Genomic DNA, 18814 nt, shown 5'->3' with positions numbered 1-18814 from the left:
AGAAAATCTTATGAATCAACCCCTTGATCTTCTATTTAGACCAAACACTGGTTTTCCTCGTCACACCTTTTATTTCTATTTCAGTAACTGGGAATTTTTCAATTAAGCCATAAGGCAGAATTTCAAGAAAAATAATAACATCTAAATTAAGAGTTGGCCATATTTTCTCTATATTATCACAACTCAATTTTTTAACTATTATGAGGAAACATTTAAAAACAGTTCTTTTTCTAACCATTTTAAAGTGTACACGTTTCAGTTCTAACACTAGTCAAGGCTATTGCTTCTTTTTTTTTTTTTAAAGATTTATTTATTCTATTACAAAGTCAGATATACAGAGAGGAGGAGAGACAGAGAGGAAGATCTTCCGTCTGATGATTCACTCCCCAAGTGAGCCGCAAAGGGCCGGTGCGCGCCAATCCGAAGCCAGGAACCTGGAACCTCTTCCAGGTCTCCCAAGCGGGTGCAGTGTCCCAATGCATTGGGCCGTCCTCGACTGCCTTCCCAGGCCACAGGCAGGGAGCTGGATGGGAAGTAGAGCTGCCGGGATTAGAACCGGCGCCCATATGGGATCCCAGGGCGTTCAAGGTGAGGACCTTAGCTGCTAGGCCACGCCGCCGGGCCCAAGGCTATTGCTTATTAACATAACAGACGATACTAAAATACTTGGTGGGGTCGGCACTATGGCACAGCAGGGTCATGCTGTAGCATAAACCATTTCAGAGTGCCTGAGATCCAGTCCCAACCCCAGCAGCAGTGGAGCTTCCTACTAATGCGCCTGGGAGGCAGCACAAGACGCTACAGTTGCGTGGCCCGTCACCACAAGGGAGACCTGCATGGAGACCTGAATGCTGGGCTCTTGGGCAGAGCCCAGGCTGACTATGGGGACTTCGTGGACAGCAGGTGAAATTCTCCCTCTGTGCCTACCTCTACTTCTCAGTCACTCCGCTTTTCAAACAGTAAGTAAACAAATTAATTATACAGCAAGTCAAACAAAATTAAATAACTGGGGCCAGCATTATGGCTTAGCAAATAAAGCCACAACCTGCAATGCCAGTTGAGTTCCAACTGCTCTTCTTCGCACTCAGTTCCCTGTTAATGTGGCTGAGAAGCAGCAGAGGATGGTCCAAAACGCTGGACCCCTGCCACCCAACATGACAGACATGAAGGAAGCTCCTGGCTCCTGGCTTCAGATTAGCCCAACTCAGGCCAATGCAGCCATTTGGGGAATAATCCAACAGATGGAAGACCTCTGTCTCTTCCTATCTCTGTATGCAACTCTGCCTTCAAATAAATAAACCTAAAAAAAAAGTTTAGGGTCTGGCGCAATAGCTCAGTGGTTAAAGTCCTCGCCTTGCATGTACTGGAATCCCATATGGGTGCCAGTTCATTTCCAGGTGGCCCCGCTTCCCATCCAGCTCCTTACTTGTGGCCTGGGAAAGAAGTGGAGGACAGCCCAGAGCCTTGGGACCCTGCACCCACATGACAGACTCAGAGAAAGCTCCTGGCATCAGATGGGCTTAACTCCAGACATTGCAGCCATTTGGGGGAGTGAACCAACAGATGGAAGGTCTTCCTCTCTGTCTTTCCTCTGTGCATCTAACTTTACAATAAAAATTAATAAATCTTTTTTAAAACAATTAAAAATTAAAAATTTTAAATTGCTAACATTGACAAAAATTAAAAGTTAATGGTTCTAGGCCCAGCATGGTAGCCTATCAGCTAAAGTCGTCACCTTGCATGTACCGGGATCTCATATGGGCGCCAGTTCTAATACCCACTGCCCCACTTCCCATCCAGCTCCCTGCTTGTGGCCTGGGAAAACAGTCAAGGACGGCCCAAAGCCTTGGGACCCTGCACCTGCATGGGAGACCTGGAAGCGGCTCCAGGCTCCTGGCTTCGGATTGGCGCAGCACCGGCCATTGTGGTCACTTGGGGAATGAGTCACCAGACAGAAGATCTTCCTCTCTGTCTCTCCTTATTTCTGTATATTTGACTTTGTAATAAAAATAAATCTTTAAAACAAAAATAATAAAATTAAAACTTGAGATGGCCACATGCCTTATCAAAGTAACTGGGTCTGATCCGAATTCCAGCTCTTCCACTTCAGATCCAGCTTCCTGTTAATGCATCCTCTGAGAAGCCTCTGGGGATGGCCCGAGAGTTGGGTATGTGTCACCCACACGGGAAATCTGACTGGGTTCTACACTCCTGGCTCTGGCCGGCCCACCCTGTCTGCTGCGGGAATGTAAGCGTGAACCAGCAGACGGAGACTATCTCCCCTCACCACTCCAACCTCTATCATTCTTTCAGATAGATTAAAAAACTTTTTATTTAGAAATTATGTCTGAGATGTACATCAAATAACAAACTCTAGATTTCTTGGGCTTATGCCAATGTGTAAGGATCTTAATTCATTAAAGAACTCCTCAGACAGGCAGCCAAGAGCAGTGAGAGAAGAGGTAGGTTCAGATCAATCAGGCTTTGGGGCAAGAAGGGCTACAGAAATGTTTGCTGAAACACCACGTAACTTGAGAGGTTGACACCCAAATAAATGAAGCAATGATTCCTAACATTATTCCTGAGAAATGAACTCATTTCTCATTACTACTTCTGCATGACTCAGCATATGATAAAGTTCAGACTCATTCAGTGATGAAGCTTATGCCACAGAGGTTACAACACAACAGAAGCAAAACATTCACAATTTGTCTCCTATTAAGAGAAAAAAAGAGGATAAAAATATGCAAGTCACTCCCAGCCCCACTGTCTTTTCCTCTCCTTGCCACTCTCCTTATTCCGTTCCATGCAGAGGCCAGGGAAGCCACGCAGAACCAGCAGAGACAACGCGTCCGGAGACGGCAGTGGACAGAGGGAGCAGTTGCAGTATCAGCTACACTGAACACAAAACTCCACAATTAGGTAAAGGCATGAAGAACTGAGGGTACGAGGGAGCCAGCATCGAAATGTAGGGGGCGAAGTCTGCATGGGATGCCAGTATTCCATGTGGGTGCCAGTTTCAGTCCCGGCTGCTCCACTTCCAATCCAGCTCCCTGCGAATGTGTCTGGGAAATCAGCAGAAGACAACCCAAGGCCTTGGGCCCCAACACCTACATGGGAGACCCTGCTTTCCCAGGCCACAAGCAGGGAGCTGGATGGGAAGTGGAGCTGCCGGGATTAGAACCGGCGCCCATACGGGATCCTTGTGTGTACAAGGCGAGGACTTTAGCCACTAGGCCAGATGCCAGGCCATAAAATTTAAAACATATTTGTCAGGCCCAGCACAATAACCTAGTGGCTAAATCTTTGTGCCCTGGTTAGTCCATTTCCAATCCAGCTCCCTGCCTGTGGCCTGGGAAAGCAGTAGAGGTGGCCCAAGTCCTTGGGACCCTGTACCAGTGCGGGAGACCTGGAAGAAGACCCTGGCTCCTGTCTTTGGATCAGGTCAGTTCTGGCCATTTGAGCCACTTGGGGAGTGAACTCTCAAATGGAAGATCTTTCTCTGTCTCTTCTCTCTGTGAATCTGACTTTCCAATAAACATTTAAAAACTAAAAAGTAAAACTTGTTTACCAGCATCCAGGAGAGTACAACCACACCACACCCAAAGGTAAATATCAGTGGAAGGTAAGGCATGGCCAACCACACCTCGAACCAGGACAAAGGGATGACCTGCGGGACAGCCATCTTCTGTACGAGGAGCTGCTTGGGATGCCTGTATCCCATAGCCAAACACCTTGGGTCAGTCTCAGCTCTGCTCCTTATTCTAGCTACCTAATAATGTGCGCCAGTATTCAGGGCTCAAGTACTTGGGTCCCTGTCACCCAAAAGCAGACTTAAGTTTCCCAGCTCGTAACTTCCGACTGCCCCAGCCCTGGCTATTGGAGGCATTCACGTGAAGCAAGAAGGCAGATCTCTTCCCAAAAAAACAAAGAACAGAAACAAAAACTGGTCCTGCAGACCAGACATGCCACCACACAGGTGAAATGCTGCTCCTAAGGACACCCAGGGATTGTTCACCAAAATCCTCTGCATGACTCAGCACTGACCTCCTCACCAAGGGGGGACCAACATTCGCAAGTTTCCAAAGACAGCCTCTCTTGGAGCTATGTGTCCATTAACCTTATTTTCTTCTTACTATGTTGTATCTATTAAGTAACATGACATATGCTAATTAATATGTATATGAGGGCCAATGTTGTGGGACAGTGAGTTGGACCAATACCTGTAATGCCAGCATCCCCCATGGGTACCAGTTTAAGTCCCAGATGCCCCACTTATGCATGACCCAGCTCCCTGCTACCACATCAGGGAAAGCAGTGGTGAAAGACGCCCAAGTAACTGCACTCCTGCCACCTGTGTGGGGAACCTGCATGGAGTTCAGGGGCTCCTGGCTTGGTTTGGACCAGCACTGGCAACTGCAGCTAATTGGGCAATGAACTAGTGGATAAAGGATTGTTCCACCTCTATAACCCTGCCCTTCAAATAAATTCAAAAGACTTCTTAAAAATTATACAGCTCGGACCCGGCGGTGTGGCCTAGCGGCTAAAGTCCTCGCCTTGAACACACTGGGATCCCATATGGGCGCCGGTTCTAATCCCGGCAGCTCCACTTCCCATCCAGCTCCCTGCTTGTGGCCTGGGAGAGCAGTTGAGGACGGCCCAATGCTTTGGGACACTGCACCCGCTTGGGAGATCCGGAAGAGGTTCCAGGTTCCCTGCTTCGGACTGGCGCGCACCGGCCGTTGCGGCTCACTTGGGGAGTGAATCATTGGACGGAAGATCTTCCTCTCTGTCTCTCCTCCTCTGTGTATATCTGACTTTCCAATAAAAATGAATAAATCTTTAAAAAAAAACAATTATACAGCTCATGTGTACTGGAGACTGCCATGGCCTTACCAATTTGACCTCACCAATGGGGAATACCTGATGTGATTGCATACCTATAGAAGTCCACGTAGCTCAGACCTAAATACTCTGATTCATTACTAAAGCCTGACATTGTGGAAAGATTTTGTTCATACAGAGGGTAGGTTTCTTATGAACAGGACCTGCTCATAATACTCACACTTGGGTTTCTTGGAAAAATTACTGATTCCACAACTGGGACAGGTAAAATGCAAAGTGAGTTTTATTATGCATGAATTAAGAAATATTTGAAATGATGGGGAGATACCTCAAGGACATAGCAGGTAGCTTAAAGAGTTCCCATTGATCAAGTCTAGGATGATCTGGATACCAAAATAAAATAAATAAGCCCTGGATTAAACCTCAATGAAAAAACTGGAGAAGATGAGTCTAAGCACTTTAGTTCTTGCCTGTGTGCAGCAAATGTAGCAGGACTCACAGTGACAATTTGGCAATGATCAAAGTGATATGTTACACAGGCAAAGACTGATTAAGGGATGCTAAGGCTGGAAGGCGGAGGCAGCTTAATGAAGCAGACACTAAGCGCATAACATCAGAGTTATCTTCCCACAAAATTTTTACCTAATACAAATAGGGAAATGATGGAGACACTGACTTAATGAACATTAGTGTCACCGGTGGTAGATACGGTTTCTCTTCTGATATACTCTGAGAAGGGCAGAGCACCACTCCTAGAGGATTCCTGACAAGAATGTACAACCTCATCAGGCCATTAGGCAATATTCCACAGTCAGGTAGAGGCACATCTTGAAGAGAGACATTTACTAAGCTCCTGAAAACTCTCAAGCACATGACAACTAGGAAAGGAAAGGAAACTTGCAGACAGAAGACTGATGAGACCTGACAATCTGAAAGGCTGTATGTGGGGCCCAGATCGTCAGCCTAGTGGTTAAAGTCCTCACCTAGCATGCACCAGGATCCCATATGGGTGCTTATTTGTGGCCCAGCTGCTCCACTTTCCTTCCAGCTCCCTGCTTGTGGACTGGGAAAACAGCTGAGGACAGCCTAAAGCCTTGGGACCCTGCGTCACATGGGAGACCCAAAAGAAGCTCCTAGCTCCTCCTGGCTTCAAATCAGCTCAGCTCTGGCCATTGTGAAGTGACCCAGTGGACAGAAGATCTTTCTGTGTCTCCTTCTCTATGTAAATCTGTCTTTCCAATAAAAATAAAATAAATCTTACAAAAACAAAAAAGAGTACATGTGATACTGACATCCTGAACCAGAAAGGAAAAATAGACACTGCCATGGCTGGCTTGCTTGAGGGAGCTCTGCAGACTGGTACAGGAAAACTGTATCAGGGTTGGTCTCCTAGCTGGAGACCATGGAATGGCAATGCAGGAATTCCTGGCTCCTGGTGTTTGGGGTATTTAGTGAATCAACAAATGGAAGCTCTCCTTTCTCTGTGTTTCTCTCTGTCATTCTACCTTTCAAGTAAACCAAAACATAAATAAACATGCTAGAGTTCAATTCACTTCCATAATCAAATCATATTTAAGTCTTCCTAAAATTGTCTAGTTAGGATTTTTTTCTTTTTCTTTTCTTTTTTTTTTTTTTCCTGGACAAACAGAACTCCAATCTGTTGGTTCACTTCCCAAATGTCCACAATGATCAGGACTGGGATGACCTTTGTAAACTCAATCCAGGTCTGCCAAGTGAATGGCAGAAATGGAGCTTCTGGCGCTATCACCACTGCCTCCCACAGCCTGCATTAGGAACGCAGAGTTAGGTATCAAGCACAGATGCTCCAGGATGGGAGGCTAAATGCTCACCGTTTAAGCGGAGATTTTATAGAGCCACTCTACTGGTTTATTTTTTTTTTAACTATGTTAATTTTCAATTTGCCAAACAGGGATATATAAAAGGGAAATAATTTGAATACTGCACTACTTTAGAACTGCAGCAGGAATTACATCTTGTCACTACAAAGTATATGGCAAACTTTGTTACCAGATGATCTCAATGTTACTTAACACCCTGAAATAGATATAAAAGCTTCCTTAACAACAGACTAAATAAAGTAACACTTACCTGTAAATTTCCAACCTTCTTTAAATACTACTTGTGTCTCAAAGTATTACTTTTTTTATTTGCCTTACAGTAACTCACGGTTTAAGTGAAAATAGCATAGTCTACTGTGAAAATTAATTAGAATGGCTACAATTAAAGAATTTCCTTATAGTTAAGAAACACTGGGGGGAAATGCAAATGGAAGACTTTTTTTTTTTTTAAGTGAAAGTGGCAGAGAAAGAGATACAACTTGGGCCTGCAACAGTTAGGGCTGACCGAAATCTGAACCTCCATGCAGGTCTCATGCATGGGCGGCAGCGACCATGATGTGCTGTTACCCAGGCACACTAGCAGAAGTCTGATCAGAAGTGGGGGCAGTCACAATCCTAGACACTCCAGAGCAATGATTTCTCCCTTCTGTGACTCAACACCCACCATGGGAAACATGACTTCTCATGCTACATACAAAGCACTAGAATTTTAGCTCAGCAATAAACTACAAGAGTATGTATATCTTTGCACTACATATTGTTCAGGCTTCTTGAGAACCTGTTCTCAGAAGCCACATAATTTCTGTGAGCTATAGCTGGATTTCAGTGTGGGGGGAAGAAAAAAAAAAACAAGTATGGGACAGGCACTTAGCTTGGCAGTTAAGATGCCCATGTCCTATAATGAAATGTCTATGCTGTCTACTTTTGACAGTTCTTCTAACTCCAACTTCCTACTAACGCTGACAGGATGCTCAAGTGATGGGGTTCCTACCACCCTTTGCCTGCAACCTGGTCCCACCCTGCGAGGCATTTAGGGAGTGAACCTGCAACTGGAAGGAAATCTGTCCCTCTTGCAAGTAAGTAAACAAAAATTAAGAAAGGAAAAAAAAAAAAAGCAAATTTTCAAACCAAAGACAAAAACTTGGAAAACTCCCATGGAAAGCCTTCACTCATATTACCACTACAGCTACCAAATCTACAGATTTTCCTATTTTTCCGGAATTTAAACATCTCATAAAGCTGAAGCCTCTTCATAAGCATGCCATGCAGTCCCAAATAATGAAAAGTCTACAACAAAGGTAGAAGAAAAAAGAGACCCTGCACAAGTCAACCAGCATCACTTTTCCTTGCAATAAATCCTTTATTTTCTTTCCATGTGCTACAAAAGCATTCTTTTCAGGAAACAAAATACAACAATTTAAGTATTCTGCATTATTTGTAATGCTATGTCAGGATAACTATGAATTTTACTTTAATTTTAAAACATGCAAAAACCTATCATGAAAATAGATATTCAAAATCAGGATAGTCAAAATCAAGCGACTGTTTCATTGAAACCCTCAGACCTCACAAGAAGAAAGGACAGGCATGATGTATGCCAGTGAGTCAAATCTAATTCTAAAATTACCTTTGTTTATAATAAAATGAGGACTAGAAAACTTCCAGAAGATCTGGATTTAAACAACATGTAACATTTATACCAGACACTTAAAATTCAGGAAAACCACTGTTTAAAAACATGTGAAATTATCAAACCAAAATATAACTTAAAAATAGGTCTCATTTTTTTTACAATGTTTACATGGGAGGAAGAAGAAATCCCTGAGCCTAAGAAACTGCATCATAATAAAGAAAAAATTTTTCAAAATATATTTAAAAAGGAATTTTTACATGAGGGGCTACATCCCTCAATCACTGCATAATCTGGTTTCTAAAACTGGGAGTGGCTGGGAAGAACGCAGTATTACTAAAAATCTGAAAATAAGGTATAAAGCATTTTAAAACCTTTCAAGGGTTCTATTCATTGGATTATTCTAATTCAAGGCGCTGTCTTTTTCCGCACACACCTCTCTCACAGCCAAAAGACAGCAACCAATTGTTGTGTAACTCCTCCCTTCCCTTCAGCCCAGCTAACACACAAAGGAAAGGACTTTCCCTACAGTGCCCTGTAATGAATCTTTGTTAACTAAAATGGCATTCCGAAATAACCCTTGCTTAATTTTTTCTAGTCAACATACTGAGACCAGTAAAGATAATGAACACAATAGCTTTATTATTAATGCAAAAACAGAAAGTAAATTGCTAAAGATGTTCTGATTATATTTCAGGATTTGCTTTTTTTTTTCTGACACTGAGGTTAAAAAAAAGCCAAATCAGCACCCTCCCCTCAATTTACTGTCCACCAGAAACAGATTAAAATACCGATTAAAAATGTATCAATTAAAAACAAGACCTGCCGTTATTCCCCTCCCTTAAAATGTCTATCAGCTGCCCTGCCCCCAAAGCGGTCTGGTTTAGTCTCTTCTTTGAGAATCCAAATAACTGCAAAACCTAGTCACTGCTAAGAGAACATTCACCTTAAATGCATTTTATATAATGTATTCCCAGTGTGCACCTCTTAATCCTGTGAAACAGTTATTAAATGTTGTAATCAGCTAGGGAAAACGGTAATGTAGGGAGTGCAGGGTTCTCTCATTCTTTTTTTCTAGCAGAGACCAGAGATGAATATTAAGTTCCTTGCAGAGCCATCATTCTGATACAACCACTGCTTTTTCTAATTCAAATAACCGATTTAGTTTTCCCTCCCAGTAGCAGCCACACATTCTACAAAACATATTTCACAATAGGGACAGAAGGTGTGAATTCTTCCAAACAAGGTCCTCTCAGTTGCGCAGCTAGATCAGCAAGAACACCTCTTGCACGTGCAGAAAGATAAAACAAGAAATCCAAGAGACTTGGGGAGGGGCGCTTTGGAACCCCACGGTAGGGGGTCAAAGTCAGACTTCTCTGCTAAACGGTTTTAATCGTCTTTATTAAACCCTACCGTTCAATGGGCTAAAAACAAAATGTTTAAGATGAAAACAGTATCCTTTAAAATGAAGGGGATTCCGGGACACGCGAGGTGAGCATCTGCCCCTGTTCCGGAGGAGGTGAGGCACTCCGGTGAATGAGTCGCTCGAACACCGGGATGTGGCTGCAGACGGCCGCTCGCTTTCCAAGGCAGCTCGCCGCCTCCGCCCCCTCCTCCCGCGGAGCCTCTGAGCTCGGCTCTGCCGGTTCCCACAGAAAGCGGGTCCTGGCCGCCATTTTAGAAAGTCATTCACACAAGCGGGACCGCAGCACCATCCACTTAAAAACCTTGCAGCAGTGCCCTGGAGGAGTTCCTCTTTCCCGTCCCTACACCCTCATCTCGCAGCGGTGCCAGCCCTGCCAGAAGCACACAATGTCCCTTGAACCTGCATAATGCGAAATGACAAGTCTGGTCATAGACAGCGGAGCAAAGCGAATGCTGCAATGCACGTGTCTGCACGTCCGTGCACGAGAATTTCCCATGCAGAGGTGTGCAAAGTCCACAAGGAGATTTCACTAAGTACAGCCCAGTGGCTTTTCCACTCCAATAATATGAACCTGAAACATTATTCCACCAAAGCACTGAACGGTATCAAGAGACGGCTGGGAGGCGGGTAAGGGGTGGAGCAGCGTCAGGAAGAAAAAGTTCCCATCTGCTTCCCAATTCAAAGCACAGTCCCCCCTTCATCCTCCCGCTTAGGGGCAAACGACTGCCCTGGCCCGGGTTGTCAGGCACTCCATAGTAAACACGGGGCGTCCGGAGGCGCGCACGGCGGGGCCCGCGAGGGCCGCACTATCAGCTTATGAATGGCCTCGCCATCGCCGGCGCCTTTTCACACGCGGACACGCGCACACGCGCGCCCCAGCGGCGAGGATTTAATGCCCAGTAACAGCAACCACCAACAGAATCCAGGCTCCTCCATTTAGCAGCCGGAGGAGCTCTGCGCCCGCTGCTTCCATTTCCTCATCCGAGCGGCTCCGCCGCGAGCGACGCAACCTATTTTTCCCATGGTGACTCACTAATCGGGACGCTGCATAATTTCCCTCACTCACTAGACAGTAAGAGGAATTCAGGGCGAGCCCAGCTGGAAACCTCGCACGGTGCAGAACCCCAGGGCGACCGTCCTTCCCTGGGGGACAGGCACAGAGCGCCCCCGCGTCCACCCCCACTGCCAGTCGGCTCCGCACACAGACACCCCACAAAGAAAACAAGCGCGAACGCCGCCGGGCGGGAGCGGCACCCCAGCCCGGGTCGGCTCGCCTTCCCCCGCCAACAGCACGCGGGCAACTACCAAAGAAACTACGTCTCGACAGCGCGAAAGGCTCGAAATGCCCGACCACCTGCTTCACGCCGTCGGGGAGCAGGCGGCGGGCGGGTCCCCCTCCAGCGGTCGGCCTCGGGCAGCAGGGCCCCCCGAGCCGCACCGTCCTCCACCCAGCGCCGCCCAAGCAGGCGACAACATCTGCCGGCCCGGCTCCCCGAGCGGTCCTCGCACCGCCTACCGGGACTCGGGTCTCTGCACAGCCTTCCCGCTCGGGCCGAAACCTCTCCAAACTGGGCATCTCTGGCGTGCGCACAGGGGAGCGACCCGGGGCCACCCTTCCCGGGGCCGGCGGCGGCCAGGCCGAGCCCAGCGGCTGCTTCCTCGGCGACGTCGGAGGCCCGAGCGGCCGGTCCGCGGGGCCTGGGGCCGGGGGGTCCCTCGCCTCGGCAGTCCCGCGCACGGGGAGGGGCCGGCAACGGGTCGGAGCGGGAAGCGGGGCCTCGTGTCACTCACCGTTTGAAATGCTCGATGATCTTCTCCTCCCGGACATTCTCCGGTAAGTTGCCCACCCAGAGGTGCCTGGTTTCCCGGACCATGCTGGGCGGCGTGCCGGCGACCGCTGCTGCTGGCTCCCCCTCGCCGGCTTCGTACGAGACCGTCAGCGCCGGGAGGCGGGCGCCGGGGCGGCGGCGGCGGCGGCTGCGGCGGGGGCGTCGGCAGCGGCGGCGGCTCCTCCGGCTCCCCCCCGTGCAGAGACCATCCCTCTCCCCCAGGTTCTGACTCTCGGGCCTCGCAGCTCCGCTCTGCCGCCACCACACACCCGAAGCCGACCCTCGCGCTCCGGCGGCGCATGCGCCCGGGCGGCGGCGGGCGGGCGAGCGGGCGGGGGGGAGCGGGAGGAGGGGCGAGCGGGACCCGGGCGGCCGCGACGACGACGGAGCTGGCGCTGTGGCGGCCGGACGCTTCCCACCGGCGCGCGCGGCCCGCCTCCCGCCGCCTGGCCACCTCCCCCTCGCCGCCGCGGGCGCGCGCGCGTCCGCCCACCCGCGAGGCCGCGACGCCGAGCGCCTCCCAGCAGCGGCGCGCAGGCGCGCGGGCCGCGCCGGGGGGGCGGGGGAGGGAGGAACGCGGGCCGGGCAGGAACGCTCGCGCTGGGCGCCGTGCGCAGGCGCGGAGCCGCCGGGGCGGAGCGGCCGCCGGGCGCTCGGTCAGGTTCCCGGCGTGGGGTGCGGGGAAGCTGGGCGGCGCGCGGCACTGCGGGCCGGGGATCCTGGCACAGCTGTAGAGAAGGAAAAAAAAAAAAAAAAAAAAGGAAAAGAAGACAGGGGCTGGTGTTCCAGGAGACACAGGCCAAAGCGGCAGCCAAGTCCTTCACCTGCTAACCCTGCGGCCCAAGCTGGCCGTTCAGGACGTTGCTTGGGAAAGTGGTCAGAACAAGGCCGCCCCTCTCAGGCCCAGCGAGGCAGTGACGGCCTCGGAGACCCATCCCTCTTAAGCAATCATTGGCTTGTAAGTGTGTGGCAAAGCCTCTTGCGAGGTGTTCTTGCTCAACGTTATGGTATGCAAGGACTAGAACCGACAGGAATCTTGATATTGTTCCCTTCAGAGGGGTCACCCTAATTTCTTTTTTCTTTTTTATTTTTTTAGATTTATTATTATTGGAAAGCCGGATATACAGAGAGGAGGAGAGACAGAGAGGAAGATCTTCCATCCGATGTTTCACTCCCCAAGTGAGCCGCAACGGGCCGGTGCGCGCCGATCGCCGGGAACCTGGAACCTGTTCCGGATCTCCCAAGCGGGTGCAGGGTCCCAATGCTTTGGGCCGTCCTCGACTGCTTTCCCAGGCCACAAGCAGGGAGCTGGATGGGAAGTGGAGCTGCCGGGATTAGAACCGGCGCCCATATGGGATCCCGGGGCATTCAAGGCGAGGACTTTAGCTGCTAGGCCATGCTGCCGGGCCCCCTAATTTCTTTTTTAAACCCAAAAAGGGACTAGACCTCCAGCCTTTCCAAGCCTAGGGACTTTTGAAAACTGAAGTTGAGTTTTTAGATAAACGCCAGCCTGCAGGAGCCCAAGAAAGACCAGGAGGTTAAGTAAGTGTATACTGAGTACAGAATAACAGAGTTGGGAACAATCAGCGAATCAAAATTTCTTCTTCATTTTTATCCTTAGAAATAATAGCAGAGGAGGCTGGCCGTGTGGCGCCCCTGGCAGCCCCACTTCTGATCCAGCTGTCTGGGAAGGCAGCAGAGGACAGCCCAAGCTTGGGCCTTTGAGGCCATGTAGGGGAAAAAAATTACACAAATAATCGTAATAGAGGTGCAGAGCTTCGGGTACATGCTAGAGACTAAATACTTGGTCTCATTCACTGTCACCTTAAATATAAGCCATAATTGTCAAACTACCAGTACTGAGTTGGCAAATATTGGCACCATCAGTGGCACTCGTATCTGGAGTCTCTGGCACATAATTGCTTCTGTTCCACAAGCTACAGTGTCAGGTTGCTTTCACGTGTTTCTCGTCCAACATCCACGCTTCCTAATGATGGAGCCGCGTGAAGAGGCACGTCAACCGTTCTTCTGTTTGGTCTCTGCCAGCCCTGCTCTCAGTGAGTCAAATCAACTGAGAGGGTCTCCCTGCCCTCCTCTCAGCACATTCACAAGGCTAAGCGAGCAAGAGCCTAAGTAACCAATCTCACCAACTTGGTGGACAGTTTTTTCAGATTTGTAGCAAAGTAATTCATTTCCTATGCTGTTTTCCTGGCTTATTTTACATTTTCTTCTTGAGTCTTCCTCCCCTACCCCTTTGTGGAACTTCAGTTAGTGTCAGCAACAGAAGCCCAAGAAGTCAGAAACATGAGATACAATGTTGGTATTTGTGAAGAATGGTTGATGCTAATTCAGTCTAGTTATTGTCACCACAAAGGTCGGACCTTGTCTCCATGCAAATCACTCACTAAATAAAATGGGAGTTTTATTGGATACCTCAGGAAAAGTAAAAGCAAAGCAACTTATATTAAGATGTAGGATTACAGGGGCAGTGGCAGGTAGTGGGGGGCAGGAGGTTGGCATTATGGTGTAACAGGTTAGGCCACCCCCTGCAAAACAAACATCACATATAGGCACCAGTTCAGTCCTGGCTGCTCCACTTCTGATCCAGCTCCCTGCCAATGCACCTGGGAATGCAGCAGCACATGACCTTCATCCACTGCCAGTCCTTCATCCAAAAGGCAGACCAAGAGGACGTTCCTGGCTTCAGCCTGGCCCAGCCCTGGCCATTACAGCCATTTGGAGAGTAAACCAACAAAGAGAGGATCTGTCTGTTCTCTGCCTTTCTGTCTCTCTCTGAAACACATTCAAAAAAGATAATTTTTTTTTAACGTAGGCTTGGACATTTGGCCATGTCTCTGTTGCAACCATCATATTGAGAGAGTTGGGCCAGCACCCTCTTGCCTGAACTCAACACATATGTGTAGCTACAATTAGTAAGCATTGAACTCATACGCATTCTTCAATGCAGCATGAATTTCAGCACGAGGTCCCACAGTTTGAGGCACATTTTAAAGTACATGCAAATCACTTCTTTAGAACACAGTAAGTCTTGAATTAGCTGTCCCCCCCTGCCCCCCAAAAAAAGGCAGCTTCTCAGTGGTTTTACAAGGGGCCACTGACCAAGATGGGTTTCTTGCTATTACAAGCATACAGAAGGGACCCAGAGCCTAGTGGCTAAAGTCCTCACCTTGCATGCACCGGGATCCAATACGAGTGCTGGTTCTAATACTACAGGCCCCACTTCCCATCCAGCTCCCTGCTTGTGGCCTGGGAAAGCAGTTGAGGACAGCCCAAAGACTTGGGACCCACACATCCTTGTGGGAGACCCAGAGGCTCCAGTCTCCTGGCTTCAGATTAGCTCAACTGTGGCTGTTGTAGCCACTTGGGAATGAATCAGCGGATGGAAGATCTTTCTCTCTGTACATCTGACTTTCTGATAAAAATAAATAACTTTTTTTTTTGTAGTCTTAGCATTTATTTCTCTCAGCCCACGCTCTTAGGAGCTGTCTTCATTTAAGCTAAATAGGAAATAGCACTAATGGAGAAGGCCCCAACTCCATCTTCACCACACACAGCTGATGGGGCTACCTGGGAAGATCCCATTATTTGGGGAGCCAGGGGCCATGCTGGGCAAGTGGGCAGCAGCAAGGTGCAGTACCCAGGTTGCTTAGTCCTTCAGTGAGAGGAGGGCAGGGCCTTGTCATAGGATCCTAATATTCCTCTTGGGGCTTGATCATGATCACACAGGTGGGGCGCTTGGAACCTGCAGCTGCATCCAGGTCTGTCTTCAAGGGGATGTACACATAGGGTGGATTCCGGTCCTCACACATAAGTGGGAAGTGGCAGTATACCTCAACGGGCAGCGTGGCTCCTGCCAAAACCATGATCCCTTTCTCACCGTTGTTGACAAACTGTGCACCTCCTTCACCCGCGCAGAATCTGCTTCTGCTTCACGGCTTTCTTGATGTACTTGTAAAGCTTTCCCACGAGGCGGCGGCAAACCAGGGGCTGCGTGATGGGGTTCAGGTTGACCAGCAGCTCCTGGTAAGTGCTCTCCCCACAACATGCCTCCTCCTGGGCCTGCAGCCTATTGGGATCAACCTTTAATTCGGTCATGGCGGCAGCAGCTGCACCAGAGTCCTCCAGCAGCCAAAAATAAATAACTTAAAAAAAAAAACATATAGAGGACAAATCTCACTTGATTGCAACCCTTCTGTTAAAATCATGCGGAAGGAAAATCTGGGACGGGGGAGGCTTTTAGAAACAAAATCTTTTAAAAACTAGTGAGATTAAAACCAGCTAAGGTACATTTGCTATGCTTTCTCCTTTGCACAAAAGTAGACATTAAATGAAAATAAAAAGCAATATTTTTTTTATGATTAACCTACAGGTCTTGGTATAGAAGTGCTGTCATCCCATGTAAAAACCAGAGCAGGTACTTAATTTTTCTAACTCAATAAATAGGTAAAGTTGTTTACAAATACTTTGCGGCCCCTTGTCATCAACAGGGTGGCAAAGCAGACATTGCAGTAGAAGACTACTAACATAAGCAAAGTTTCAAGTTCTTCCTGAAACTCTTAGAGGAATATAAAATTAAGATGTATTTTACCAGAAAATTATCATATAACTGAGACACCTAACAATTTGAAGGCAAGCATAATTCCATTAAACATTTTTCCAGCACTTTCATGCTCAGCTTTCTTGAACTATCAGTTTCATCAAAAGACCTGTTTTCAGGATTAATGGCACCAAATATAGCAAAAACTATTGATTTTAGTTTATTTCTTCTTATAAAAAATGTTTTGTTTTTAATGTGAGAGACGGAGAAAACTGTGTTCTGTTGGTTCAAACCCAAATGCCAGAAAAGGCTGGGGCTGGGCAGGGCTGAAGCCAGGAGCCAGCACTCAACACAGGTCTCCCATGTGGGAGGCAGATATCAAGCCATCACCTCTGCTTCCGGGGCCTGAATCAGTAGAAAGATGGAATTGATAGCCAGAGCTGGGCATGGAACCCACACACTCTGAGCCATCACTATAAGCATCCTAACCAGCGTCTGAATCCAGTTTGATTTTTTTATATGACTGTACTTCTCAAAAGAGAATTCTCAGCTTGTAAAATGTCAACAGACATCAACCTAAGTAAACTTAATAAATTAAAAACAGCTCTTTTTCTGTTCATCTTTTTAATGTACTCCTAGAATGCAAATTTTTTTTTCTAATGTCAATTAATCAAATCCATTTGAAGACAAAAAATAGCTCACATATACTAGGTTAAAATGAGCAACAGAGTAGGGAATGTTACCCATTTCTGAGTTAAATGTAATATCCCCGTTCCTTACAGATTTTATTCAGCGTAACAAACACTACTTGATCTTTTTTGAGAGCTACTCAAAAACACTTAGTATGAATGAGAAACATTATATGGAGGAATGGGCTAACAGTCAGAAATGACAGTTGCTCAGTTTCATCACTAGCTAGATGACACAGGCAAATCAACTTGAATCTCAATTTCCTCTTTGGCAAAATGAGCATAAAATACCAGTTTACTTGATTAAGTGACGAAGTAATAAAAGAGATGATATACTTGTATGTGAAAGTATTTTAAAGTAGCACACCATATAAAATAATGATGAAAATTGAGTTAATGAGACATTACTATCAAAAACAACCATCAGCTGAAGTTAACAGCGCAACATCATCAACATCTTTAGTTACACCAGGTTCCATAAATCATTTCAAATCAACATGTAAAGACTACAATTCAAGTATACAGGCATGCAGCTCCGTACTTTTTTTTTTTTTTTTTTTTTGCTGACCTTTTCTATTACAAAAGTTAATAATAACAAAATCGACGTGCCCTTTGCACAGCCCCAAATCAAATGGAAAAACTAGGAAAGCTTTTCTCTAGTTTGTACTTTTTAAAAAAACTATTTACAGAGGCAGAATTTCTGCTTTGTATATCTTCTTTTTGTATCTGTGTATTTTCAATAGGCAAACAGCCCACTCTGTTACTTTTCAGACAATTCGTTATTTATCTTAACAATAATTGATGTTCAATGAAAAAGATCAAGAAGGAGGTTGTGATGTATCTATGATAAATGGATGGTGGAGTGACTTTCCTCACTTGTTTATTAAAGATAATTCAGAAAGGTGACATGAAAGCAAAGCCACTTTGCAAAGGGGAATTAAAATAGATTTGTTTTTAATCAGGTCTTATTTTCACACTGTGAGGAGCTGCTGTATTTAGCATGCTAGACACGCTCAAAGAGCTCAGTCATGCGTAATGGGAGCTCGGACGGGGAAGCCTGCAGGCTGCAGACTCAGGGTATGAATGCTAACCCAGCCACTAGAGCAGATAAATTACTATCACCAATTTGAACAGGAGGACAGAGAGTTAACAAGAATCTGGTCCTACGCTATTAAAGTTAAGCTGCTTCATAAGAAAGCACACAATATAACCATTTCTTCAAAACACATCACATAAAAACATTCATTAGCTCTAAATGGCCAAATAAAGCCTCAACCACATGAGAACTTGACGACATTAACAAATTCTTGTTGTTACAACCAGAATTTGTTTTTCCAAAATAAAGCAGATAAAACTCACTATATATTATATAATTCTCACATAAACCTTATTATTTTTGAGAGTCAAATGATTAGATGCCAATATTAACACATTTATATATTGATCCTACTTTTAGCATGTTTAGTTTCCTAAGAAATCTAAAGAATGGCGGGGTGGGGTGGGGGGTAAGCAGAGGGGTGGACAGCACCATAGCTGAACCTCCACCTACAAATGCCCAGATCTCATGTAGGTGCCACTTCAGGGGACGCCTACCTGCTCCAATTCGCATCCAGCACCCTGCTTGCGGCCTGGCTAGACAAGCAGAGGATGGCTCAAAGCCTTGGAACCCTGCATCCGCGTAGGAGACCCAGAGGAAGGTCCTGGCTCCTGGCTTCGGATCAGTTCAGCTCCGGCCACTGTGGCCATTTGAAGAGTCAACCACCAGATGAAAGATCTCTGTCTCTCCTCTCTGTCACTCTGCCTTTCCAATAAAAATGAATAAATCTTTAAATAATAAAAATTTCAAAGGCAATTTCCAGGTAAGATTAGTTATATGTTCTGTGCATTGTTAACATTTTAGTACATTAAATGAATGTGTTTATGTTAACATATCCTATATAAGCAAAGGTTACTGACTCTTCATTCAGATTTCAATTTA

The 18814-nt window shown here is 46.8% G+C and overlaps 2 protein-coding genes across 3 annotated transcripts in view; both read right to left on the bottom strand.

Annotated features, from left to right (window-relative positions):
- SPEN (spen family transcriptional repressor) overlaps nucleotides 1-12014 on the bottom strand; it is a 79588-nt gene extending 67574 nt beyond the window's left edge. For both annotated transcript variants that reach the window (XM_004592340.2, XM_058675650.1), the window contains exon 1: nucleotides 11552-12014. In XM_004592340.2, coding sequence (XP_004592397.2) covers nucleotides 11552-11634 — 83 coding nt within the window. In that variant the 5' untranslated portion in view covers nucleotides 11635-12014. The remainder of the gene's footprint in view (nucleotides 1-11551) is intronic.
- A 2522-nt stretch (nucleotides 12015-14536) lies between these two features.
- Nucleotides 14537-15705, bottom strand: LOC101525055 (H/ACA ribonucleoprotein complex subunit 2-like). Its single transcript, XM_058660785.1, is given in 3 exon segments — nucleotides 14537-15370; nucleotides 15471-15507; nucleotides 15509-15705. Coding segments are annotated over 3 exon segments (276 nt in total). The 3' UTR covers nucleotides 14537-15328.
- Nucleotides 15706-18814: the final 3109 nt, after the last annotated feature.

This window comes from Ochotona princeps, chromosome 2 (genome assembly GCF_030435755.1).
Source record: "Ochotona princeps isolate mOchPri1 chromosome 2, mOchPri1.hap1, whole genome shotgun sequence".
NCBI classification, from domain to species: Eukaryota; Metazoa; Chordata; class Mammalia; order Lagomorpha; family Ochotonidae; genus Ochotona; species Ochotona princeps.
Note: the sequence above shows the minus strand (reverse complement) of the source record. Positions and strands in the feature narration are given on the sequence as shown.